This window comes from Lytechinus pictus, chromosome 15, assembly GCF_037042905.1.
Source record: "Lytechinus pictus isolate F3 Inbred chromosome 15, Lp3.0, whole genome shotgun sequence".
Lineage (NCBI taxonomy): Eukaryota > Metazoa > Echinodermata > Echinoidea > Temnopleuroida > Toxopneustidae > Lytechinus > Lytechinus pictus.
Window position 1 is genome coordinate 22,932,712 of NC_087259.1, and position 26,306 is coordinate 22,959,017.

Consider the following 26,306-nt stretch of genomic DNA (forward strand, 5'->3'; position numbering starts at 1 on the left):
GCGTCCCAGAAAAAACGAAACCGAGATTTAGCGATGATTTATCATAACTTAATCATAAATAAAATAGACAAATGACCTACCAATGTAAAGCTTAGAATCTCCTCTTTCATCTGATATCACTTAGATAATTCCTCATTCACGCATGAGTGAGCAAAAACAATTTGAAGAAAGGATACCAAAAACTCATTTGGCGGGGGGTATCTGAATTTCAAAAAGAAAATCACATGACTGAAAAGTTCAATATCTGCTCTTTTATTTGATACCTTAATCACAGAAAATGGTCACGAAGTAAAAAAGTTATGATCCCTCGAAACAATGCTTGTATTTCCATAATTTCATTAAATAAACGTGTTTTCACTGGTTTCCCACAGAAGCTATCGCACGGTAACAAAAGACTTAATGCATGGCTGATCGTCAACAAAACGGAATGTCGAGAGAGTTTGAACGCTTGCCTGTAAAACCTCTTCATTTTATGAAATTATTGAAATTCAAGCCTTATTTCAAATAACCAGAACTTTGTTATTTCTTGACCATTTTCTGTAATTGAGGTATCAAATTAAAGAGCAGATATTGAACTTTTAAGTCATGTGGTTTTCTTTTTAAAACCCAGATACGGCCCGCCAAATGAGTTTTTGGTATCCTTTCTTCAAATTGTTTTTGCTCACTCATGCGTGAATGAGGAATTGTCTAAGTAATACCAGATGAAAGAGGAGATTCTAAGCTTTAAAATGGTAGGTCATTTGTCTATTGTATTTGTGATTAAGTTATGATAAATCATCGATAAATCTCGGTTTCGTTTTTTGTGGGACGCACTGTACAGTTGAGTCGCCAGCGTTCAGCGCGCCATTGCCAGGTGATTGCACTTTGGACAGTTGAACTCTGCACGTTTAGAAAACGATAAACATCATGAACATGGCGAGAGAATAGAATTAATTACCTAATATTTGAGATGTTCGTTAATAAGTATACACCTCCAGCAATTAGGTATTACATCAAGATTCTTTAAACTACTTCGTCAGAGAAACATATCTAGACTTCGTACCTCTAAATAACTAATGTTCAATTTACGTGAATTGTGTTTTCTCTTAGCACACGCCTGCAACGTTTCAAAATTTCAAACCGAGATTTATCATGTGTATTTCAATTACAAACGATTTCGCAGCATTTATGGTTTCTAATTCAGCAATCATGATTTTTTTGCTGTCACGTGGAGTTTGACGATCGACATTCTGAAGAATTCTGAAGTAGGAAGCATCACGAGATACTAACGGAATCACAACAGACTGTGTGTTACTTATTGGTTTCGTTATAGCAGTGTTGTAGTATAAAACCGAATTTAAAAATTACGACAGGACAAATCTAAGATTGTGGCAAAAGACCCCGCATATTTCCTTTAAATACCATTAATATACGCCATCACTAAGTGGTTTCCATCTCTAACCGTCAATTGACAAGAATCAGGAAAGCTAGCTGAAGATTTGCAGCGACAAACAGGAACCACGGACTATAATAACTAATTCATGTAAATAACAGGCAATATTAATTGCACAATTCGACCAAGTTATCAAAATAATTATGTATTTATTCCGGATTCTTTTTCTGCAACACACATCACGAATACATTATGTATGATAGATATGTCATACTGCGTTTTAAGAGTCTTCACAATATATATAGACATCACGAACAAGGTCTCATTGAAACGCCATCGTCATTTCGTCGTCAACTAAGATCTCAAGACCGTACCGTCGATCATGGCCTGGGACACAGAAGACACGGATGGAAGCACTACTGCAATTGGTCCAGTTCCTGGAACCGATCTCTCACCTTCAATCCGTGTTCCGTGGAGTATTGTAGTCGCATTGATGCTCCTGGTCCTACTTTGTAGCCGCAAAATTCGGTTCTACCTCAAATACCACTCTTTCGCTGGAATCTATTTCTTTTTCGGCATCATCAGTATACCTATTATGCTCTTCAACGCCTGTGATCCAAAATCAACCAGGTATAGTACATACTTCTTTATCGACATGTCTATTCTGTGAGCTCTAGATATTTAAACCTTATTAGCTTACCCTTACCGCGAGAATTACAATTATTCAAGTCTTTAAATCTTTATATTAAGCAGTTTCTCTGCAGAGTGGGAGGGACGGGAAACGACAGTTTAGCAGTATACCCCTGTACTTCATTAATAAAAATGAAATATAGGATTCATATAGCGCACGTATCCACCTTGTTAGGTGCTCAAGGTACTCCTTGTTTACCCGGCTAAGCTAGTCTACCAATTCCGGTGCTTACAGCTTCCTGTGGAATTCCATTCTGCCGGTACCCATTTACCTCACCTGGGTTGAGTGCAGCACAATGATGGTAATTTTTTTGCTGAAGGAAAACACGCCATGGCTGGGAATCGAACCCACTTCCCTAAGATTGAAAGACGAGAGTCTTAACCATTAGACCACGACGCCCCCATTTATCATGTCAATGTGAGACTGAAGTGTCCTCAACGGGCATTGAAGTTGAGTAAAAAGTTTAATATGATTTTGCAAATATATTGCGTAACACATGATTGAATAGTCAAGGTACTATTAATAAGACCAAAAAGTGATTAATTGTAGTCCAGGTGGCTCATGTTATTCAAAAAAATATATATTGATTTCTTATTGCAAAACATGAAATTCAATTCACAAAAAAATAACTATAGATTATATTTTGAGTAAGTATATTTCTGTTTCTGTTTGTGGTAACTCCCGTAGGAACTCGGCAGGACAGCATTTTGCTGGTAAACGCCAAACTGGTATATAACCAATTACCTTGGAAACATTTTACGTCTAGGTTAATCAGTTAATAGTTCATCCCTTCGTAAGTCTAACTATGCTAACTTTGTCTAAAAGTTGAGTGGCACAGTGGAAAAACGATGTACTCTTGCCCAAATGCTGCAAATGAACCTTCATAGTTCAGTCAAATATTAACTTCGTTAATCAGGCCACCTGCAGAAATATATCACTGACCTATTACTTTTGTTGAATATTAATCTAAACAGTCGGTTATCAATCCTTTAGCTTTTGATAGGCATCACTCTACAAACTAATAATCCGGTGATTTGTGCTATGTCACATATGAAGAAAGTAAAATCGAATGACTTAAAATGTTGTCCGATTGTGAATATATCAAAATATTGTACTCATATTGGTTTATCATGATTTAATCACGAACCTCTATTTACAAAATAAATATCTCGTGCAATTACAGGAAGTGCTGGCAATCCATGATTTTCAATAATGTCACCCATTTATTGGTGAAAGCAATTACGTTATTTCGAACGACAAATCCAAGCATCGGTCGATGGTGTGACAGTATGGTTTATTTCCAATTCGTCCAATTGCCAAGTCGTCTGCTATCATTTGGTGTATAATCGGTTCATCCACTATCCACATGGTCTAATTGCCAATTCGTCCACTCACCATTTGGTCTAATTGGACTAACGTGTTAATTGTGCAAAATGAATGAAAATGAAATGGATATTAGGCCAACTGGTTATGAGACGAAATGGTCATAGACGAAATGGTGATTAGACGAAGTGATGATCGGACCAAATGGTGATTGGAGCAAATGGTTGCTAGACGAAATTTTGATGGACGAAATTGCATTAGACTAAATGAAAGTAGACCATGTGTGGAGTGGACAAGTTGGCAGTAGACGAATTGGCAATTTACCAACAGTATCGTGGAATGGTCATATGGCGTGTTCCTTAAAAATAAGATTTTGTTTTCTTTCAATTTCGTTTCATTTTTATTTAGAACAATGCGCTTTATGCCACGAATCTTGCATCAAAATAATGTACCTTTTTACCTCAGAATTCCGAGATTACTGGTCCGGAGGGTGCAGAGTCCACTATTCGGTATCACGACCAAGATGATCGGAATGGAACGATATCCGGAAGGCCCCTTTGTCATTGTCTGTAATCATCAAAGCTCACTTGATTGTATAGGTAATATTCCTTCTTTTATGTCCTGCAGTTTTAGAAAGTGAACAAAGTGGTATATCCTCGATCTCGACGACGGCCCTGCATGTCGTTCGTCGTGTACTTAGTCTATATCGAAGTTAGATACGGAGTCTATATCGAAGTTAGATACGGAATTCTGAACAGCGCCACGAACATCGGCAAGATGCTTTCAAAGTTACATTGTCTGTTAATGCAGAACAACTCCCACTTCCCTGGTTCATGTGTAGGGTATTATGTTTGCTGATTTGGTAAACACGAAATGCATATCGGCCAACATCCACATTTGCTACATCATTTAAGAAATGTTTGTTTTGATTTCTGATCGGTAGGTTCTCATGGCTATACTCAGTAGAAAGGGTGGATACAATAGGGCCTTCATGATATTAATACGATGTTTTAGTAACACCTGGAATACCCTACAGTTCACATGGTTCATGTGATCAAATCAAAGGAAGTTTTATTCACAACTCGACATTATCGAAAAAAAATTTGCTTTTGAAATGGGATTGGCAAGGGAAGGAAAGGATAAACCTTTGCCGCTTCAATCCAATTTGAAATCTTTCGAGGAATCCAACCTGATCCTCCACCTGCCACTCGCATCTCTAGGCCTCTCTTGATGTTGCACACAAAGGGACATTAAATGTCTATACTAACTCTAAATGACCTCTCATCTGTCTTTCAATGCAGGTTTAATGGAGCTCTGGCCTACCCGATGTGTAATACTCATGAAGAAAATGCTTAAGTACGCAGGACCATTCGGCCTGGGAGCCATCTTGGCCGGGTCCATCTTTGTCGACAGGTCTAACAACCGAAGCGCCAAAGACACTTTAAGCCAAGCTGTAAAGATCATTCAGACCAAGGGTGTAAGTTGTAATAACCTGCGACATGATTCAAAGTGATTCAAACAAGGCATAACAATTAGTATACTTTCACTTCTCTCATAAACACTTTAAAGATTGATCAAAATAACCAATGTATTGGTGAATATATGTGTCCACCCCCCCCCCCAAAAAAAAGTCAAATTCAACTGATTCAATCATTTGTTAGAATATCTTATTTTTTGTGTGATTTTGACCACTATTATTGGTCGGACATAATTCACCATCACCATTATGTTTTTTTAAGAATGGAGTTGACGAAAATAACTTTTTATCATTTTTAAAAGTACACGCATTAAATAATCATCTTCAGAAACAACACCACATGGAATGAATTAGGATGTTTAGGGGAATGTGAACATGATGGTGGCTGTCGTGTCTAAAATAATATTATTTAGCCTAATATCACGATTGTACGGTGTACTTTCTTTTCTTTTTATCACTATCTCACAGTATCGAGTATTCATTTTCCCCGAAGGAACCAGAAAGTTACCAAAGGAATCATCGGGGACGATTGGCAATTCAGAACCACTGCTCCCGTTTAAAAGGGGAGCATTCAACCTCGCGATTCTCTCACAGGTATTTTCTAAATTAAATCCAACCGTGTGCTCTACCAAAAAGTTGATGTTTCTTGACTTTATTCCAACAAATTACATGCTTTATTCTTGAATAAGTATTATTCTACATCATCCAGTTCAAGGGAACAGTCTTTGATTCGTTATGATCTGAAATCATAATAACTTCAGAAAACCAGCTATTATTTCGAACATGCAATTATTCATAGGGTCCTCTATAATGGAGACCATAAACAGTAAATTTGTGTCTCTTTATTTCATTTTGCGGTGATAGCTTCAATTCTTCGACATTTATTCAGTACATCGATTACGATAATCGAAACCAAAGATAATTAAGCTAACTGTCTTTACTGTTATAATTTCAGGTTCCAATTGTACCTGTCGTCTTCTCTTCGCAGAAGCATCTGATTGATTTCAAGGAATACAAATTCGTTTCCGGTATATAACTTTCACTTAGTAAACATTCCACACAAGTCAAGCAATTCATCATCATTATCGTCATCATTATCACTATCGTATATAACAAAATGGCACTGAATAAAGACACGCTCAAACATTTTCGTCTCACATTAATCACGGGCAAAACACTTTCTTTTCATTCTTCTGTCTTTATTCAACGCCATTTTGAGACTGTAGTAAAAAGACGGCTTTTCAATCATCATTCCATTACTCATTTGAGTGGGAGTCCAGTCCTCTTAATAATCTTTACAACTCAGAATTCTTTACCGAAAACAAATCAAAACAACAGTTAAGTCCTTGATTCTGGTCAAAACGATATATTTGCAAATTTTCGTCAGCTCTGAAACTAAGGACGAAACCATCGAGCTAAAAAAAATCCTTATTTCATAATGGAACGCAAAATTCACGAACGTGCTCTCCCTGATTTGACAATTTCCTTCAGTAGTTCCACCATAGTTCTATTCTTCAGTATTCTTTGGATTTCCTGCCATTGAAACATGATTGCCCTGATTGTCAAGAAAAATCTGTTCTCGACTGATTCATTTGATTATACTGCTTTACCACACTTGCATGAGCTAGGTTCTCCCGCTATGGCATCGCGAATTTCCTTAAAAAGGAGGAAGACAGATTAATTATTCTGTTTTTTTTTTTCAACATTAGGTGAATACACAGGTGTCGTCCTGCCGCCCATATCAACCAAGGGGCTGACACTTGAGGATGTTCCTGATCTCAGTGACAGAGTCCGTTCCCAGATGATCGCTTGCTTCAACGAACTGGAACAAACTCAGAGCCGCTGAGGGCGCTGTCCTAGCTATCATGGACCTACTAAAAACACCTGACATGTAGGTCCATGCGCCAATCAAGATCGGGTTCGATGACTTCGATATGACTTGTGAAAACTGCAGCGTTGGATCAGCAACTAATGTTGCCACAAAACCGTCAAATACTGTGGACACGGTGGAAAATACATCTTCACAGCTTTTAAAGACATCGCGAAACGACACAAGTTGGTTTCAATCTAGTCCGAACATTTCTCTGTTGATCTACGGACATTTGCTATTCTTCGCACATCGAGGATACGGCCATTATGACGATTTCGGAGCCAGAAATGTACTATACTCTAACATGGACCTAAACTCTGATTACAGTAAAGCTTGATATGGCAATAAGCCCTAGCATTACCATTATATAGGCCCCACCCATTATCATCCACATTTAGAAGAGGAAAAATCACTCCATGTGGAGTGTTGCCGTGGTTTGTTACTCAGGTCAACCAACATGGTTGCATTAAGACTTACAATTTGTACTTTGTACGTAAAGAATCCATGTTGTCCCACATGTCTGCCCTTCGATCATGACTCAGTCACACTGTAGCGAGGACAATCGGACCGATAAAATACCGAACAAACAATATAAAACAAAAACACGGTTTTCAGTGTGACCAGTATGGTCAGTGTGATCCGATAGAGGTTCCCACGTACACTAAACAGGTCATGCTCGGTCGATCCCAATCATGAGGCATGATCGGCCAAGAACACCTTCATTATTTTGGGAGCGATGCCTCCCCCTCCTTTTTTTTTTTTGGGGGGGGGTGCCAAATTTTTCGCGCCAATTCTAACCCCGTATTAGTCCGACTCTGGAACCGCGCGTGGTATAATTATGAGTCAATTCAACAATATTTATCAGGTTTCATGTTCAGGCATATGACAGATTAGGAACGCAAGTTTGCTACTACATTCATAATCTCGAGGTTTGTTTCATATTCATACACTTTTAGTCTTACATATTTAATGACTATCTAATAATTGTTGAACCATAAACTACATTCACATCAACGAAACCACTCCAGACCGTTCAAAGTTAATTCATTATTTCAAAAAGGGGTATCATCGGTCAGTTTGGAGTCTGCATCCTTGATGTGATTGGATAGACTTTTTGTTCTTTCAAACGTAAGTGGTTATGGATAAATAAATGCCTAACATCGGTTTCACGTGCATGGGAAATCTGTGATCAAACGTAAAAGATTCATAATATAGTTATGGTTTGTTCTGACTTATCTTTTATTTCAACTGTAATATATCCTCAGGATGATTATACTCTCGCATCAATATACCATTTCAATAAATATTTAAGATATTTCTGTTTGAGTACATATTGTCCCTTGTCTTGTCTTGTGATTACTGAACTTGATCGTATTAAAGAGGCTATAGACGTGCAGGCCATTCATGCAATCACTGCCGCTATATACTTCTTTTAATGAGCAAATTTTTGCTCAGCTGTTTCTTAAATGCAGTTAGATCGGGTGCATTTTTAGTAGGACTCTAGGAGAAAATGAAATTCTATACCTGTTTTTAGATTCTTATACATGTTTGGCAAAATGTTATCGTTAAGAGAATATTAAAAGGAAAAGAGACGGGTCGAGTTGTGCTTATTATTGTCCCATTCCTAAAAGGCAATACCCCTAACAATTGTTTTGAATATTAATTAAGTCAGCCAAGCCTATCGCTGAAAATGTAATCAAAATCGGATGTAAAAGAAGAGTCACAACAATTTGCATTTCATTTAATTTACAAAAGAAGTAATATGCATATAGAGCCTACCTTCTTTGGTGTACAAGTGAGGGAACTAATGATGTCACTCACTCTCTATTATTTTCTTCTGAATATCACTTTATTTTACAAGGTAATCATGGTAATACAAGATTTGATTTGATGCGCGTGCATTGTTTTTATTCAATGAAGAGCTCCCTCACTGACAAATTTGCGAAAATTGAAATATTCTACATTATTTCTACACAAAACAAATGGTTAGCATAAAAAAATGGGGGAAATGTCACAACTTTTTAATTCTACTTCCGATTTTAAAGGGATTCTCCGGGCTGAAAATATTTATATCTGAATAGAGTAAAATTCACAGTAAAATGCCGAAAACTTCATCAAAGTCGGATATCGAAGTTATTGAATTTTAAAGTTTAGAAATATTTTGTAAAAAAGAGTTATATGCACGTCGTCATGAATATGCATTAGATGGGCTGATGATGTCACATCCCACTTTCCTTTTTCTTACGTTATTACATGAAATTATAATTGTTTCATTATTTTCATACATGTTTGATTAATAATTATAATGAAATAAGTTGCAGCAATGAATATCTGATGCACTAAATTAGTTGTCAATCCAATCTTTTTAGTTTTTGGAGGAAAGTTTTTAAATAAACCTAATTTCATATACTACAATGCAAAAGAACAAGTGGGGATATATGACATCATCAATTTGCTCATTGAATATTCATGACGACATGCCTAGAACTGTTTTACCGGAAAATGCATAACTTTATTCCTTGTCCGATCTTGATCAAATTTTCAGTGTTTGTTTCTCTGATTTTTCTTTATCTGTTTAAATCACATTTATTTCAGCCTGGAGTACCTAATGAAAATACCAGAGTTATACTAAACCTTGTTCGATTTATCTATATCCAAAACAATTAACTTTAAGTTTGAAGGGACTTTACCTTTGAATGGCGAATCAAACCTAATTTTATTAATAGAAATTCATAAAATAGAAAAGCGGATAAAAATCATTTTAAGAAAATCGGACAAGCAATAAGAAAATTATCGCAATTAAATGTAATGGATGGGGGTATCTAAAATAATACATCAAAAATATAAAAACGGAATTCTATTCGATAACAATAGAGATAAGGATACATTCGTTAAGAATGAAAAAGTCAGTACCTTGATAAAACCTCACCATTTTTGGAACATAAGTTCAAGAATCGAAAAAAGACATCATCTCATAATCAGCATATTGCATGAACCCCCCCCCCCCCCCCTCCAATAAACGAGAGCAAAATTAAATCCATAATAAAATCAAAATAAAGGGAAATTTAACAGAGCAGCCCGCAATGGCCGGGAAATAAACAGAAAATTCTCAATTTTTGCTCTGAATAATATTAATATCCCACTATACCCATCAGGAACGAAATTCATAATTTCAATATTCTTACCCGTATTTCAAATGATATAAATGATAACAGGCATGTCAGGTAAGCGATTAATTTCATAACTGAACGGAGACATGGTCTGTAACTGAGCATTGCGCTCGAAGACGGGGTCATATGCCAAGTCGATCGGGCGATTATGATAATTTCACCCATGCAGTGCAGTGCACCGCGCACACATTCCTCAATAGAATAGCAGGCTATATTAGCAAGTTCGTCACCACAGCTGGGCCGAGGTGTATTTGGTTCCCTTTGTTTGCATTTCTTTATTAGATGTCCATATTTTGAGCGCGCAATCAATTTTTTTATATCCTGTCTATCGTCAATGAGTCGTCTGCTATCAGCAGGTCGCACTTTAGTTGTCAGATGCACTTGAGCTTTGGACAACGTGTAAGATGCGCACCCACGTCGACCGGTCTGTTGTTATATCTGCATCACAGTACACATAATGGAATCAACTTCTGACATGACAGACAACAGCTGTAATCATGACGGAATCATGCAGGTAGGATACATTGAGTTCTGGATGACAAATAGCCTAGAAAAGATACCAGGTAAGCTTATATTAAAAATAATGTATTCCTTTTAAAGTTTTGTGATTAGAAAATGAATCAAATTTATTTCTACACACAACCATTGTCTATATTATTAAAAGCCCGACCTGAAAAGGGGGCATTTCTGAAAAGGGGGCATTTTAAGGACTGTAATCATGACATGCATGAAGAGCAGACATCTCACCAATCCACTGATGCGAACGTAAGCACATACTGGAATTTTTTTAATTCAGACCTTAAAGTGATTGGTTAACATTGGTTTGACTTTAAAAAAATCTGAGCTAGAAGGTCACACTTGTTACCTGTGTCTGTGATGTGTTACAAAAATGAAGCCCAGAAAAAATTGCGTTCGAAAATAATTATTTAGTGCTTCAAAAATTGAAATATAAAGTGACCGAAAACACCATCTTAATTTCATCCCATACACTTATGTGTACTATTTAGGCGTCTATAAGACGCCTATTTACAAAATCGGGGTTTGCCTTGTAGTTTTAGCTTTTCATTCTCAATAATGATTGTTTTCAGGATTTATTAGTTCTTATACATGCACTTGTACACATGTTTCATCTTGGTTTGAGATTTTTTAAATCGGCTGCTCACAAAGTTAAACAATACCTTTAAAAGGGAGCGATCACTTTAAGTAGTCATGAAAAAAGCATATGTCACTACATAAATAATAATAACTCGAAGTGCGAGGAAATATATTTGGTGTATGTTGATTTAAAAACTGGATGTTTCAGTACAACAGGGTTATATCTCATTAAACAGATAATGCAAGCACAAGGAATTCTGATGAACACATAGGCCCTAAAAAAGCAAATTATATATGTCTCATAAAGTTATGAAAAAACCACTATTTCTTATGTAATATAATATTATATAAATATAAAGGGGCCTAATATCTCCCCCCCCCCCACTACGTTTCTCTTTCTTTCTCCCTCTTTTTCTCCTTTTCTCCGGTTTTTCTTTTCTTGGGGGGATGGGGCAGCCGATAGTTACGCCACTGTCTCACGTCTGTCTGGTACATTGTAATAAACTTACCTTTGAGAAATCATGAAATTTTAGCTGAAAGCCGACATTTCTGATGATCACCGATCACAAAAAGACAATTTGGGACAATGTTGGGAAAACCCCGAAATTTTTATGGAATTCCGTGCTTATTTAGCTCATTTCTCAGCAATTACAAATTTGTTCGAAGAGTCATTTGGCACATATTTCTTATTCATACAAACACTTTGATTGTCATTTTATTGGAATCTGTTCGAAGTCATTTTGAGATCGTTATCACAACTGGAATTTATCTTTAATTGGTAAATCACTAATCATCAGTATGATCATTTTGAGTTATCAATCGGCCCTTCACCCTCTAGAAAATGAAGAAGCCTTCAACAAATTTTGAGATTATACCATCTTCAAACCTCTTGACTTGGGGTTAATGGAGCAACTATCGACCCATGGGATCGTACGACGGTTAATATTAATCTAATTTTGACAACACTCACTAAAATTAATGACTTCATGAAGTATTCTGCTGTTGCTTCTCGTTTCTGTATTCACTTAATATAATGATTCATAGTTCCGCAAATCTCATTTGCGCTTCGTGTTATTCTATCAATATTATTCTAAAATGAAGCATTCCATGCACGCATTATGATATAATATTACGAATATAGTATTTTTAAAATGTTACCCTGTGACATCTGTCTGATTCGTATTATGACAAATGAATACATCAAGGTTTTGAGTCTTGATTTATACAGCCCATTACTTTCTAGCTAGTAAAATTATTAAGATGAAACAGTTAGCATGTTGTGATCGAATAATTTTGTTTGTTTGCATGGTACAGCTTTTTGGGAAAAAAAAACAATTAACGGCAAATTTGACTTCCTCTTTTCAATATCATACAGCTTTCGTGGTGACTTCCGGTCTATATACGGAAGAAAGCAATAGCTGAACGCACTGGAGATCTCGCTTTTCTCAATCACCTTTGACTGAATGAACCGTTCAAATCTTTCACTCATCTCCGGGGCCAACTCAAGAAATTGCACAATAGAATAGCATTGGGTCAGCCAGCCATTCACAGACCATACAGTCCTTTTGACTCTGAATAGGCTGTCGAAGTGGTTTTAAATTCAGCGCAGTCTGCTGGAGGTTTGCGGTCTTCCTTGTTAAATCAATATTGTTTACATAACATCATGTCTACTGTAATACACGTGGCCCTTTCCCTTTCATAATGAAGAGGTCATAAACGCACAAACGGCAAAGCGAGTTTCCGGGGCATGCATGGGGAAAATGGTTGAAACGTGTACGATTATATAACGCTTTTCCAGAGTCTGAACATCAATAAGACAAAACAGTATTACGATGGAGGATCAAATTGTGTATGAGAATACAACGCACTCGTCGCCGGGTTCAACATTGAGGTGTACAGTGTTTTTCGTGGTGACGGTTGGAACTGTGATTTTGGTTACGAGAAGCAGGTTTGGAGCATTCTACGCAAGGTACTTGACTGTCATCGCTTCATATATGATCTTTGGAATACTCTTCATCCCCTTGCTGATGCTGAACCCTGGGAGTCCCGAGAACGCCAGGTGAGTCATCAAGTCAGTTGTAATTTCTGGTGACATGCATTTCGTTCTATAATTCCAAAGTTTTTGTTTATAAAATGCGCGAAAGACATGCTCCCGCCATGAGGCCTGGCTACAAGTTAAAATGTGAGAATGTTAATAAGTGATGTTAAAGCCTATAGCAGATGGGGTTTGTATGACCCACGAACCTGGGGAGTGTTTCATCAACAGTTTCATCCGACAAGTTGTCAGATCTGACATCTTTCTCTGATGTTGATTGGCTGAGAGGTACTGTTACTATGGTAACTGTCGGATAAAATGGGACTTGTCGGATAAAACGTCCGACAAGTCCTTTCATGAAACGCCCCCCTGGTCTCCTATTTCATTGTATAGGCCTATAGTTTGGCCGATCGTGCTGATTACACGATAGTATGATATTCCTGCATCTCATTAAACTTAATATAACCTTATCCATTCCGACCTTCACCACTTTCTCGAATTAATTAACAGCTTATGCGAATGATAATGGTGTTCGAGTTTTATTGGTACCAGTACTATTAAAACATTTTGCTCAAGTACCTCTAAAATTAACACGGTTTACTTACGCAACACTAGTAGGCCTACACTACTCCCATGGACCTGCTAGCCATGGGGCGGCTACCACAGTATACACTGAACCTATGGGATCCATTACCTATTCTAAAACTGACTACAGAATACTATAATACCCAGTTCTAATACAAGGGGCGCTTAGTGAAATTAATGTTCGAACATGATATTGCTCTCATAGTAATAGACACACCTGACAGAAATATTAAGCCAACTAAACGTGGTACATCACTGTTGACTGTATTGTAGGCAATAACCCCTGATCCTCATTATGTATGCGCACTATATACGGGGACTATTTGAGATCACTTTCGCTGTGACGATCGAACGCAGTCGTGTGTCAACAACACAAAGTGGATTTTCAGATACAGGCAAAGTAGTAGGTCCGTGGGCAAACGTGGAGCCATATTAGCTCCATGGGCTAACACAACCTCTCCAATGAAATACTTCACACTTAAATCTATTAATCAAAATAGTGAACAATTATCGAAATTGGATGGAAATGATGAAGATATTTTTCTTCAAGATTTGCAATTTTTAACAGTGACATCAAACACGATGTAAAGAGGGGTGATGCTGATGGAACTGAGGTTATAAAAACCCACATTTTTGGCGGGGGTGTAATTTGTTGTGACAGTTGAAATATTTTCTTTCGTCCACGAATACGCCTACAGCTCCCTTACAGAATGCCACTAGTCACTCGTGCCAAAGACACTATAGACAGGGTCAGAGACCAACCCGTCTTGGAGCAAGTTTAAATTCATTGTAATACGCGAGAACTCTTCTAAAAATATCAGTCTTGTGCAGCTCTAACCTTTAATAATACTGCTCAAGTTTGTTGTTTTTATGAATGTGATGCTATTTCCACTGTTTTGTTGAAGTTATCAAGTTATCGATTTTATACTCTTTCCATAAAATAATTCGTTCGAATGCCACCATACCATTGTCCCTACATGGATGTAAAGCATAGCCATGGGTCAATGTATTTGCTCAGCCGCGATGTAACTAGGCTTACTCAGCTTTTATTCACGATGTCTGGACTGAACTTATGAGACCTCGCTAGCCCTTTTCACTTTGTGGATAAACCTCAGCCAAGGTTGAATTCCTCACGATTCCCAGAAATTAAATCAATATTTTCTGCACCAGTGGGCTTTCGAATCGCGCGTACAACAGAACCGCAGACAGTAATCATTTCAATCAATATCGTAATTTGTTGACAGCCGTTTGGAAGAACAATATATGCCAAATAATCGGGAGAATAAATTCTTCATTATTTGTATATATTCATATTTCCCCTGCCTCGTTTCCAATAAGAAAGAATTCTTAGGGCTGGCAGATATGAGAAAACAGATTAATTTCAGGTAGTGTATAGGGTAAAGGACACATTCGAAGTGACAAATAAATCACCCAGCTGAGCTATCAGTCAGTTTTATTTTTCCGTTCAAAATTACAAGACGTAAACATGTAGCAGTTTAATGAGGGTCCCGGTGAGAGTCTACATCTCAACCTTGCCACAAGATGGGAAATGTGAAATTCGCACAGGTGTGATGTCTTCAACATCAATAATTTGAGCGATGCGGTGTCAGAGGGACATGCTGGCGTATATGTAGATGTGGGGGCTCCAGTGCCACTTGCCCCCCCCCCCCGAAAAGGGTTCCATAACAAAGAAAAGAGAGAAAGGGGAAGAAAATTGGTGAAGTGTTATATTGTTTTTTTTTTATATTAAGTCAAAAATCTATAACATAAGATCTTTTCATTTGTAAAAGGTCAAAATTTTCGCCCCATACGCCAATTGTTTGGTTTAATACACCAGCTAATGTACAATGGAGTTGCTCTTTCATATTCAGGTAAATTTAATCTCACGAGATTAATGATCTCTAAATATTAGCCTTCTATTTCTAACTGCACATTTGCAGATCACCGTTAGCTTAATACCGAAAATAAATTAGTTTTGCTGCTTGACATTTGCTCTAGCTGTGAATTTCCCCTGCATGTTCAATGTTACGAGATCAATATGGCAAGGACTATGGTATACTGACAAGGCCATCATATTGTACAACCATCGACAACAGGTAGACAGGTGGCTTTCATTTCCAATGAATAGTCTTATTTCCAGGCACTGTTCGTCAAGCAGGGATGCATTTAATGACACATACCAATTTATTGCAGTTTGAATATGCGAGATAAATTTGGAGTGACTGATCATCATAATAGTGAAAGCTAATACGAATCAACAAGTACGGGTCAATGTTGTGGCATATAAGCCCAATTGCAGAGGGATGTGGACTTTTGGGGTTGTTTTGTCTGGGAGCCTGTCAAACTTGACTTCTTCGTGTAATAATACATGTCATTGAGTTTATAGAATTATTAATCAGAATGTGACGTCAGATAAACGGCGGTTCTCCTTTAAAAACAAGTCCACCCCAACAAAATTCGATTTGGATAAAAAGAAAAAAAATCTAACAAGCATAACACTGAAAATTTCATCAAAATCGGATGTAAAATAAGAAAGTTATGACTTTAAATTTCGCTTAATTTTACAAAACTTAAATGCACATCGGGGTTTGGATGCATATGAGGGGAGTGATGATGTCACCAACTCACTATTTCTTTTGTATTTTATTATGTGAAATATGAAATGTTTTATTTTTCTCCACCTTATCATGTAAAACAAAGTTTTATTCCTCCCTGAACATGTGAAATCACCATTGTTTAAACATTATGTGGTTCAGTCAAGTTGGTCCTTATGGTCATATCTGTAAAAATTTAAATATGGTTTAATTCAAACAATAAAAAGAAAGAAATAGTGAGCGAGGGACATCATCAACTCTCTCATTTGCATTTCACTGAGTCGTGTATAATATTGCTCTTTTGTGAAAAATAAGCGAAACTTAACAATTTCATAACTTTCGTAATAATTTTCCTCTATTGATTCAAATCAACATTTTCCTGGTGTGGACTTGAACTTTAAGCAGGCCAAGCCACATGATTCATACATTATGAAATAGCTATAAAAAATGAGACATTTACCATCGATAAAAAGGGACAATTAAAGAAGAATTTAAAGCCTAATGGATGCATGATTTACACGACAGTAAAAAGTTTTAAAATCATTTTAAAAAAAATGTCCAAACAAATATTAAAACTTTTATCACTCTAGTAAGAAAAAATCATGCTCTTTAATCAGTGTCTCCGTCTTTTATTGTAAAGTAAATGGAAATTAAACACAATACAAAACTACTGCATATTTCTCACTTGATTTCTTTTTTCTGTTCCTGCTTTCTATACATCTTTAGGTGGTTAGTGAAATACGGGAAGTACTTCCAGTTACCTCTTTGTCGTCTCACCATCAAACGGCGAGGATGTTCGTACCCAGAAGGTCCCTTCGTCGTTGTCTGCAATCATCAAAGCTCTCTAGACAGCCCAAGTAAGTCCAGGGAAGCATTTCATGAAACGAAAAGTCAGAGTTTTTCCGATTGACTGAGAGCAAAACAGTCAGCGAAGATCACTGACGAAACTTTAATGAAATGTTCCCTAAGCATAGTCTTTATAAAATTTGTACTAAATTGTGATTAGTTGTTACTCTCAGGAATCATATTTATCCATCAGGCAATTCATCCAGCCGACTGGCATAATAACTTACTTGTGATAAAACATTACAATGCCAAGTGTACTCTGTCAGGTTTTCTCGCTAATCATGACAAGAACGCTTGCCGGACATAGCAACAACTAATACTGCACGAATGTATTCTGGACTCCAACCGTAAAAGATGAAGTGTATTAACGATTATTGGAATGTCAATGGAAATATGAATAATAAACAGCAAAATATGAATAATAACGGAATAGTAAACGAACAGCGAAATAAACAATGAAGCTACGACAAAATAAGAATAGTAAACAAGCAGCATGACAAAATATTCCATTCAGTTATAGGAATGCATTTCAATAGCCGGATGCATCAAAAGCTTTCCCTTATAGTGAAATCTTCACTATATTTTTTCGATTTCAGTCATTTTGCATGAGGACATTTGGCCTGGAAATTGCGTTGTGATAATGAAGAAGATGATGAAATACACGGGACCCTTCGGATTGTGTCTGATCCTGAGTGGGACGATATTTGTTGACAGGAAGGACTCGGCAAGCGCAAAGGACATGTTACGTAACGCAGTGGCTGCTATTCAAAAATTTAAGGTTGGTGATAAATCATAATATGAAGAAATAAGAAGGGTCTAGCAACCTCCCCCCAAAGGGGGGATGCATGGTTACGAAAAGTGAACAGTAGGTGTATACCTTACATCATGATTATTAAAAAAAACCATATTAGTATTCCACAGCGATGGCACCATTGAAATCCCTTTGTCTGATCTCATCAAAACGTCTAAGTCTAAAAATGAAAGTTTTTTTTTTTGCTTTACCTTATAGTCAAAATTCTGTTGTGACCAATTTAAGATCACACCTTTTGTCTAATCCTATATGAACTTTCAAAGGAATAAATTTCTCTTTTTTCTGATTTCCTCATATAGTTTGGAGAATTCGAGGTTGGAACCCCCTCCACATTCGTCATAAACACAGGACCAACGCTTTTTAGATTATTTTCATTTTATCCGATCTCCTTCCAAATTTCAGAAGTTTAGATCTATGATTTCTTTTTTCTTTACGTCAAGATTATTATAGTATCAATTTTCAGATTATTATAGTACCATTTTCTGTGGATTTAGAGCGATATGAAACGGGACAACCGCAAATGAGGAAACTTTGATGCACTGAAAATCCACACCAACAACACCCATTTCTTTTCTTTTCGTTAAATTGTATAAACTTTCTGACAGCGTCGTGTTTGGGTGTTTCCAGAGGGAACTCGCAGACTGAAAGCCCGAAAACAATCGGAGGAACCATTGCTGCCATTCAAGAAAGGTGCTTTTAATTTAGCTGTCCTCGCGCAGGTAAGAACCCTGCCCCCCCCCTCCAACACCCCCACACTATCGCACCCTTTAAAGGTCAAGTCCACCCCAGGAAAATGCTGACTTGAATAAATAGAGAAAAATCAAACTAGCATAGTGCTGAAAAGTTCATCAAAATCGGATGTAAAATAAGAAAATTATGACATTTTAAAATTTTGCTTATTTTTCACAAAACAGTGATATGCACAACATGGTGACTCAGTCGATGATGTCCATCAATCACTATTTCTTTTATTTTTTATTGTTTGAATTATACAATATTTCATTTTTTATAGATTTGACAATAAGGACCAACTTGACTGAACCATATAGTATTAAACAATGCTAATTCCATATTTTCAGGGAGGAATTAATCATATCACTTGACAATGAGGAGAAAATTAGAATATTTCATATTTCATATAATAAAATACAAAAGAAATAGTGAGTGGATGACGTCATCAGTATTCTCATTAGCATACCGACCAGGATGTGCATATAACTGTTTTGTGAAATTAAGCAAAACTTTAAAATGTCATAACTTTCTTATTTTACATCCGATTTTGATGAAATTTTCAGTGTTATTCTTGTTGGATTTTTTTTCTCTTTTTATTCAAATCAACTTTTTGTTGGGGTGGACTTGTCCTTTAACAACCGAAAAATACAACCCTTTTTATAAAATAAATCACGATTGCTATTAGGCAGATTTGTGAGCGTATTCACTGTAAAGATATACAATATAAGAAGGTATACTAATAATACTATCATATTTGACGTTCGACAATTTGCTTTTCGCTTGTTATAAATATTATATTTTGGACAAACTATATTACAAATGATGCACAATGCTCGAAAAGACAATAATAATAATGGTCCTTTCATACAAGAGAACATGAAGTACTTCAACATGGAATGTCTATATGATATCCTGTATGTAATCAAGTTCAAGTTCATTTCTTTCCACTGAAAGGCACAAACAAATACATTCATATACAATATCAATGAGGTTAAAAACCAGTAAGAATAAACTCATGAACAATGTGTTGAGAATATCAGATGTCAAATGACACAAAACCGTTTAAGTTTCCCCTAAGCCGTGAGAAATTCTAATATGAGCATCGAAAGTTCCAAACCCTTCGTGGCAATACGACATGCGATATACAGTTTTTCCCTGAACATTATTGTTGAAGGATCTCTCCTTCAGAAGTCTGAATAACTGTTCCATTCACAAGTCATGTAATATGCTAGCATAGATATTGAATGACACAAAAACCCACCTTTCTCGGTTTGATATATCAAATGACAAGGGAATGATTCTGAATAAAACCTTAAAATTCATCACAATCGGTATCATTATGTAATAGTATGTAGTTACCGAGACTTGCAGAATGAAGGAACTGTTCTGTTCACTGATAAAAGGCCTAACCCCAAAATGAACAATCAACTTTATAGCCTTTGTGTGGTTTTTTTTAATGAAAGAGCTAAAAAACGAGTGATTTCTTGACATACTTTGCAAATATTGAATGGCATGCTTCCAAAGTATGGAGTCAAACTTCACATGTTGAACAAAGACATTTCTGGGGCGCTATTTCATGAATCTTAAAGTTAAGCATGACTTTAGGAACGACTTTAAAATAAAGATGCAAAATGCGCAAAATTTCTGACATTAACTTACAATAACTTTGTCGAATTTTTACTTTTTTTCTGAAGTTTGCGAAATATACTTTGCAATCAATTAATCAAATGTAGTTCACTTCATAGAGGTATACTCTTCACTTCCTCAAAGTTGAAAATGATTGGAAGATATACGAGGATTACTGTAGATGCAACAAAGCGCAACAATTTGTTTAAAAAATAAGTTTCAGTACGAGAAAATGGTAAATAAATTGTGATTTGGACTCACTTGTTAATTAAACAGAAAATATATAATATTCAAGATTGTTAAGTGCATCTAGCAATTTGATCATTCGACTCGGTCCAAGTGATCTTTTTTTTAATCCCTCCAAATGGTTCATCTTCAATTGATTTATTTTGTTCTCAGGTTCCTATCGTTCCAGTAGTATTGTCGTCACAAGATGAATTCTTCAGTTTCCATGAACATATATTCGATCCAGGTTGGTATTCAAAACATGAATGTGATAAAAGGGGATAAGGGTAAAGAGGAAGAGAGGGCGGGAAGGGGGTATAAACAGCATATGGGGTGGATGTCTTCAAACTCCTTAAGGGCAATTGGAGATATCATATTATCTGCCGTTGGTAATTCAAATTATTCAATGCACATTACAGTAATTTAAAATAACCCATAGCGGATGTTAATAGTAACCTGTCAACCTTTTAATTCATATAATCTAAGTCTTATAGATTATGTTTCCATCGCAAACGATTTTAAATCAATTTATTGATATTTACATTTAAATCAAAAGTTCGACGGGTCTATAACCGCAGTGGATCTTGATTTATTTCCAATGACCAATAAATTCAGATGAAGGAAAGGGAGTGGAGATTTTGAGAGGACATCTAATCAGATGATCGTATTAATAAGAACAGATGCTCTTCACTACAACCTTCAACTTAAATTACTGATGGGGCTACCCTGTTGCAATAAAACTAAATAAAATAAAGGAATAAATACAAAAATATTGACAGTTCGAGTATTAGTTCATTTAATGTGTGATCTGATTTTATCAGACAGGGTTTAATTTCTCAAAGCACATTGAAAACATGTCATTTCAAATTCCTTTGACAGATAACAATCTGCAAAATAAAAATAATCCCCTGAAGTCAACACTCTCAAAACAAATCAGTCAAAATGACTAATTAATCGAGTCAGCTGAGTGTAACTATTTTTCTTTTCATATTTGACTATTTTCTCTGTTCGTATTTTACTAAAACATAGTTATATCTGACTAGAATGAACGTCAGAAATAGGACCAGACATATCAGTTGCACCCAGCCGACTACTGATCTAGTCAATTTGACTCATTTGTTTCAAGAGTATAGGATTTGTACACAATAATTCATTATTCATTACATTGTTCGTATCTTGTAATCATCATAATGTACTTTTATGATCCTACTTATTGTTCATCTACTAGTATTTACGTTTAATATTCTATTCCTTGTAGGTGAAGTAACGTCAACAGTATTACCTGCTATTCCTACCACTGGTTTGACGTTAGATGATGTACCAAGACTAGCCGAAGACGTTCGAGATAAAATGATAGATGTATTTTTAAACCAGCATGAAAATGGTCATGTGGTAACAGGGAACTGCGAATCCAAAGACTGATTGTTCATTTTCGAAACCAATCACTCATCTTCTTAATGCTATAAATGATACTGTACAGGGTTATGAAATATGAAATTTACAATTGTACTTACAAACTTCAAAGTATAATGTATGTAACGTATTCAAAGCGTATTCTGTCACAGAATGCTGTTCTCCGATTCACGAAGAACGACACCGCATTCCAGAATTATCATTCCACTATTCATAAAGACAACGACATATAGGCTAGTACACTTTGTAGTTTTGTACTACCTATGTCTCACGAAGATGTGTTATGAACGGTTTTACAAATATCTTCTACACTGCAAAGCCAAATGGGCTAAGAATAAATTCTCCAAGTCAGCTAAAGTTGAAATATAATATTCAAATTCTTACCAAAACTACTTACTGATTTAAATGACATAATTTAATTTGGCTTGTTGTGATAATAGGCCCTGCATATCCGAGAGTAATATATGTAGCATCTCATTTGACGCTTCATGTAAGTCAATAGTAAATTTGTTAAGTTCTGCAAACTCTTTTTTAAATAAATAAGTGAGGGACTTTGCTTCAATTTTTTTTGCATGTTTAAGTTGAAAGAGGATATGATGAGCATTTCATAAGCATTTTTTCTAAACGTACATTAAAAAAGTACTGTAGGTATTTAAAATAATAAATGGGGGACTGCCCACCCCATCCCCTCCCAATTAACACACCCACTGCGATGCTTGTATATTTTAAGGATGTGACCAATGGGGTATTTGAACACCGACGAATGGGCACTACCGAGATGCTGAGATATCCTCTTTTTTGTCTGAAACTGCTCACTAACTAAACGTATATGTAATGTACCAATCTTACCATCAGAGTTATGGCTCTTATTAACCCTTTGTTGTTAATTCCTACTCAACGATACACATATATTTACTATTAAACTTACATGTAAGCCCAGTGCAGCCCACATCTCCATTATTTTATCTTCAAGCTCATAATTTTGTTTAAAAATCTGCTGTTTTACTGCGTTAGCCATATCCTGCCAATTCTTTGTATGAGTTCAACAGATTGTGCTGTAGTAGATGAATTTACAATATTCGAAAATGTAATCTGAAGTTGTCAAATTTGTTTAAAGTAGTGACGAACTGACAATGGCTATATCATTCATCAGTTCTTTTGCTAGGCCTATATATTTTTAGACAGTATAGATCACGGCTGTATCACTGCCAAAACGTGTACTATGAAGTATGAACAAAGAGCAAGACATCAATTGTATTACAACTAAAGAACACTTATAGTTCATTATTTTGATAAAAGAGCTTTTACAAAAGAAAAGTATTATTGAACCAAATTTGGCACTTACATGTATATTGGTATCCTAATGAAGTGCATTATATTATCAGTATTAGTATTTTAGGGAGGCGCATCAGTAAACTCCTTAAAGGGGAAGTTCATCCTGAGAAAAAATTTAGGGTAAAAATAGCAGGCAAAATAATAATAAATATTGCCGAAGGTTTCGGGAAAATCCATAAAAGGATGAAAAAAGTTATTAGAATTGTTATTCTTTGATTGGTGACGTCATTATGCAAGCAGCTTTCTTACATATCGTATGGTAAAAAATCAATGAGATATCATTTTCTCAGAAAATTGAAAACGAATTTTACTGTACCTTCAGTACATCAATAATCAAATCTATTTCACACCCGTTTAAAAAAAGTTATGCATTTTATATTACAAAACATATGGAGAAGTTGCTCGTTTATGACGTCACAGATCCAAACCTTACAATTCTAATAACTTAATCTTTAATGGATTTTCCTCAAACCTTCACCAATATTTTTTTTCATTTTTTCTGCTATTTTTGCAACAGGGTGAACTTCCCTTTAATTTGAGTATTGAAATTGAATTTGGTAATAGGTCAGAATTACAGCATACTTTTCTTTTGTATTTTGATCATAATCTTTGATATCATACCAAAGTCAAAGATAAGCACATTCTGATTTTCACCATGCAAATAAAATCGATTCTAAGCAACCCCCCCCCCCCCGTGTGGTGGTGGTAGGTTAGGTCCAGGGCCGAGACTATGATGTTAAGATATGAAATATTTGAGTGAAGAGGCCGAGGTGATTGGGGTTTTATGAAAATATTCAATAGCTTCAGTTAGACTAGGTTTTATTCATGATTTATGTTTGTGTATTTTGTAAATTTCTGTTTTATTTTGTGAATATTTGACACTTAAACATGTTAAACAAAGATTGAGTACGTTGAGTTGGGTTTTATTGTAACACTAAAGGAAAAAGAGAAAATGCAAAGTGTTAAATATAAGAGTCTTCAATGTATCTATTAATTTGTATAGAGATGATTTTTATTTGATATATGTATTTCATTTTGTATATGAATTGAAGTTGTTGACAAATAAAAACTTGATACAAAAAAAATTTAACCAACCTTGGTCTCTTTCTAATTACATCATATAAAAATACGTTACATACACGTATACACAAAATTAAACGCATATTATTTGAACGCAGTTAAAATTGTGTGGCAGTAATCTCGTTTCCTATCGTATTTGACCAATTTGTTAGAGAAGAAGTGGTGTACATAGCATGTTGATTTTAATAATATGTATGTACAATCTGCCGAAATTTAAACAATGAAAATAAGTATTAAATAATATATTTCAAGTTTATAATATGTTTTTCTTGTATTATTCATATTTAAGAACAGTGATATCACCGTCGTTACTTGTTACCTTCATAACAATTAATTTTTTTTTTTGGATTTGGGCAAAGAATGGAGTTTTGATGTATAAAAATGTAGGAAAGGTGAAGGAGAGAGAATGAAGAGAGCGAGAGAGCAAAACAGGATTACTGTACGAAAAGACTGAAGCATTTATTTTGATAAATATTCAAAATGAGTTATAATTTGGAATGAAGTCTCCATAGATTATGTGGAATAATCAGCACTGATTTCCTAATACACTTTTTGACACCATTATGAACAAGGAATTTCCTTTATTCATTGAAAATTTCATAATGTCGAACATGAAATATTACTGAAACGAAAAAAAAAAATCGAAAAAAATAAAATGTCGATTTGGTTGAATAGAAAGGACGAGTCCACCCCCCAAAAAAATGATTTGAATGAAAAGAAAGCGACAGTGAACTATTGTACAAGACTGTATAAACACCGGAAAGAAAACCGAAAGAGCGTGTGTGCGTATGTGGGGGAATACTGGACTAGTGTTGTGACTGTGTGTGTCTTGTGAAAGATTTGGGCAAAGAATGGGGTTTTGATGTATAAAAATGTAGGAAAGGTGAGGGAGAGAGAATGAAGAGAGAGCAAAGCGCGATTACTCTACGAAAAGACAGAAGCATTTATTTCGACCTACTACTCAGAGCAGTAGGTCCATGATTTTGGTAAATATTCAAAATGAGTTATCATTTGGAATGAAGTCTCCATAAAATTTGTGGAATACTCAGCACTGATTTCCTAATACACTCTGACACCATTATAAACAATGAATTTCCTCTATTCATTGAAAATTTCATAATGTCGAACATGAAATATTTAACGTAAGAAAATAAAGAAAAATATAAAATGTCGATATGGTTGAATTTGGCAATAAAAAGTAAATATTGGAATGAATGAAAGAAATCAATATTACTAGAGCCTCAGGCAACAGCTGATCGGGTTTTAACGAAGGACACTTGTCATACGTTAAATTACCCTCACCCCCCCCCCCCCCCCACCCACACAATTCCTCTCTCGCACGCTCTACCTTAAAATTGAAAATAATAATGTAGATATAAGCAATCACATTTTAGTTCTTACAATAAAACAAGTATTCAGGCCCATGTCTTTACCAGGGTCATAATACTGATGTTATTACGGGAATTAAAAAGAAGAGTCGCATAAGCCTACTTATTTCAATATCATTTCATTTGGCCCTTGGTATGCACATGTACATCATGAACATGATTCATGTTAATGAATTGTTATTCTAGTCGGTCGTGAATTAAGGCTGAGCAATTATACTACAGTTGGAGCAAACAAATGAACTCGTTCATTAAGTTTTGAATAATAGTATCGAAGCAAACATATCAATTATCATAAATGTGAAATCCTTTACATGCGCACCCGGGGGGGGGCACTGCCATTGAAGAGTGGACAGCATCCGCGAAAATCAAGGGCAAGCCGCTAGGACACATTAAACGCGGATTTTATGAAGACGTCCAAGATTTGAACACTCCAAACAATGTCAATGATTTCAATTAATGATTTTTTGCGTTTTTAACACTCTATTCGCGTTCCACGCCAACCGCGAAAACACACAAGTCCTTAAATTGACCCTTTTTCTGGTCTGAATATCAAATTTTCAGCTCGCGCTCGTATCATTTGATTACTGAAAAACGTATGGTCTAGAATGAATTCCAACAAACGAGCTTTAGAATGCCCT

General features: G+C 35.7%; 2 protein-coding genes across 3 annotated transcripts; both read left to right on the forward strand.

Moving 5' to 3' along the window:
* The first annotated feature begins 816 nt into the window (after nucleotides 1-816).
* Nucleotides 817-8,059, forward strand: LOC129277450 (1-acyl-sn-glycerol-3-phosphate acyltransferase alpha-like). The gene is made up of 6 exons (XM_054913623.2): nucleotides 817-2,002; nucleotides 3,852-3,985; nucleotides 4,688-4,863; nucleotides 5,332-5,457; nucleotides 5,819-5,891; nucleotides 6,573-8,059. Exons 1-6 carry the CDS (start codon nucleotides 1,755-1,757, stop codon nucleotides 6,707-6,709), a joined length of 894 nt encoding a protein of 297 aa, XP_054769598.2. The 5' UTR covers nucleotides 817-1,754; the 3' UTR covers nucleotides 6,710-8,059.
* A 1,914-nt stretch (nucleotides 8,060-9,973) lies between these two features.
* Nucleotides 9,974-24,539, forward strand: LOC129277922 (1-acyl-sn-glycerol-3-phosphate acyltransferase alpha-like). 2 transcript variants are annotated; one of them, XM_064110110.1, is made up of 7 exons: nucleotides 9,974-10,417; nucleotides 12,374-13,057; nucleotides 16,939-17,069; nucleotides 17,655-17,836; nucleotides 18,475-18,588; nucleotides 20,627-20,699; nucleotides 21,711-24,539. In XM_064110110.1, the coding sequence occupies exons 2-7, from the start codon at nucleotides 12,831-12,833 to the stop codon at nucleotides 21,872-21,874; spliced, it is 891 nt and encodes a 296-aa protein (XP_063966180.1). In that variant the 5' UTR covers nucleotides 9,974-10,417; nucleotides 12,374-12,830; the 3' UTR covers nucleotides 21,875-24,539. The 2 variants fall into 2 exon arrangements, with proteins under 2 accessions (XP_063966180.1, XP_063966179.1); XM_064110109.1 differs by having other exon boundaries at nucleotides 10,086-10,466.
* Nucleotides 24,540-26,306: the final 1,767 nt, after the last annotated feature.

What these genes read in the sequence shown, in the direction of transcription:
- LOC129277922 (XM_064110110.1), top strand. Translation starts at nt 12,831, where the DNA reads ATGGAGGATCAAATTGTGTATGAGAATACAACGCACTCGTCGCCGGGT. An exon ending in CTGCTATTCAAAAATTTAAG is followed by an intron (nt 17,837 to 18,474) that starts GTTGGTGATAAA and finishes ACTTTCTGACAG; the next exon opens with CGTCGTGTTTGGGTGTTTCC. An exon ending in ATTTAGCTGTCCTCGCGCAG is followed by an intron (nt 18,589 to 20,626) that starts GTAAGAACCCTG and finishes TTTTGTTCTCAG; the next exon opens with GTTCCTATCGTTCCAGTAGT.
- LOC129277450 (XM_054913623.2), top strand. Translation starts at nt 1,755, where the DNA reads ATGGCCTGGGACACAGAAGACACGGATGGAAGCACTACTGCAATTGGT. An exon ending in AAGCTCACTTGATTGTATAG is followed by an intron (nt 3,986 to 4,687) that starts GTAATATTCCTT and finishes CTTTCAATGCAG; the next exon opens with GTTTAATGGAGCTCTGGCCT. An exon ending in AGATCATTCAGACCAAGGGT is followed by an intron (nt 4,864 to 5,331) that starts GTAAGTTGTAAT and finishes ACTATCTCACAG; the next exon opens with TATCGAGTATTCATTTTCCC.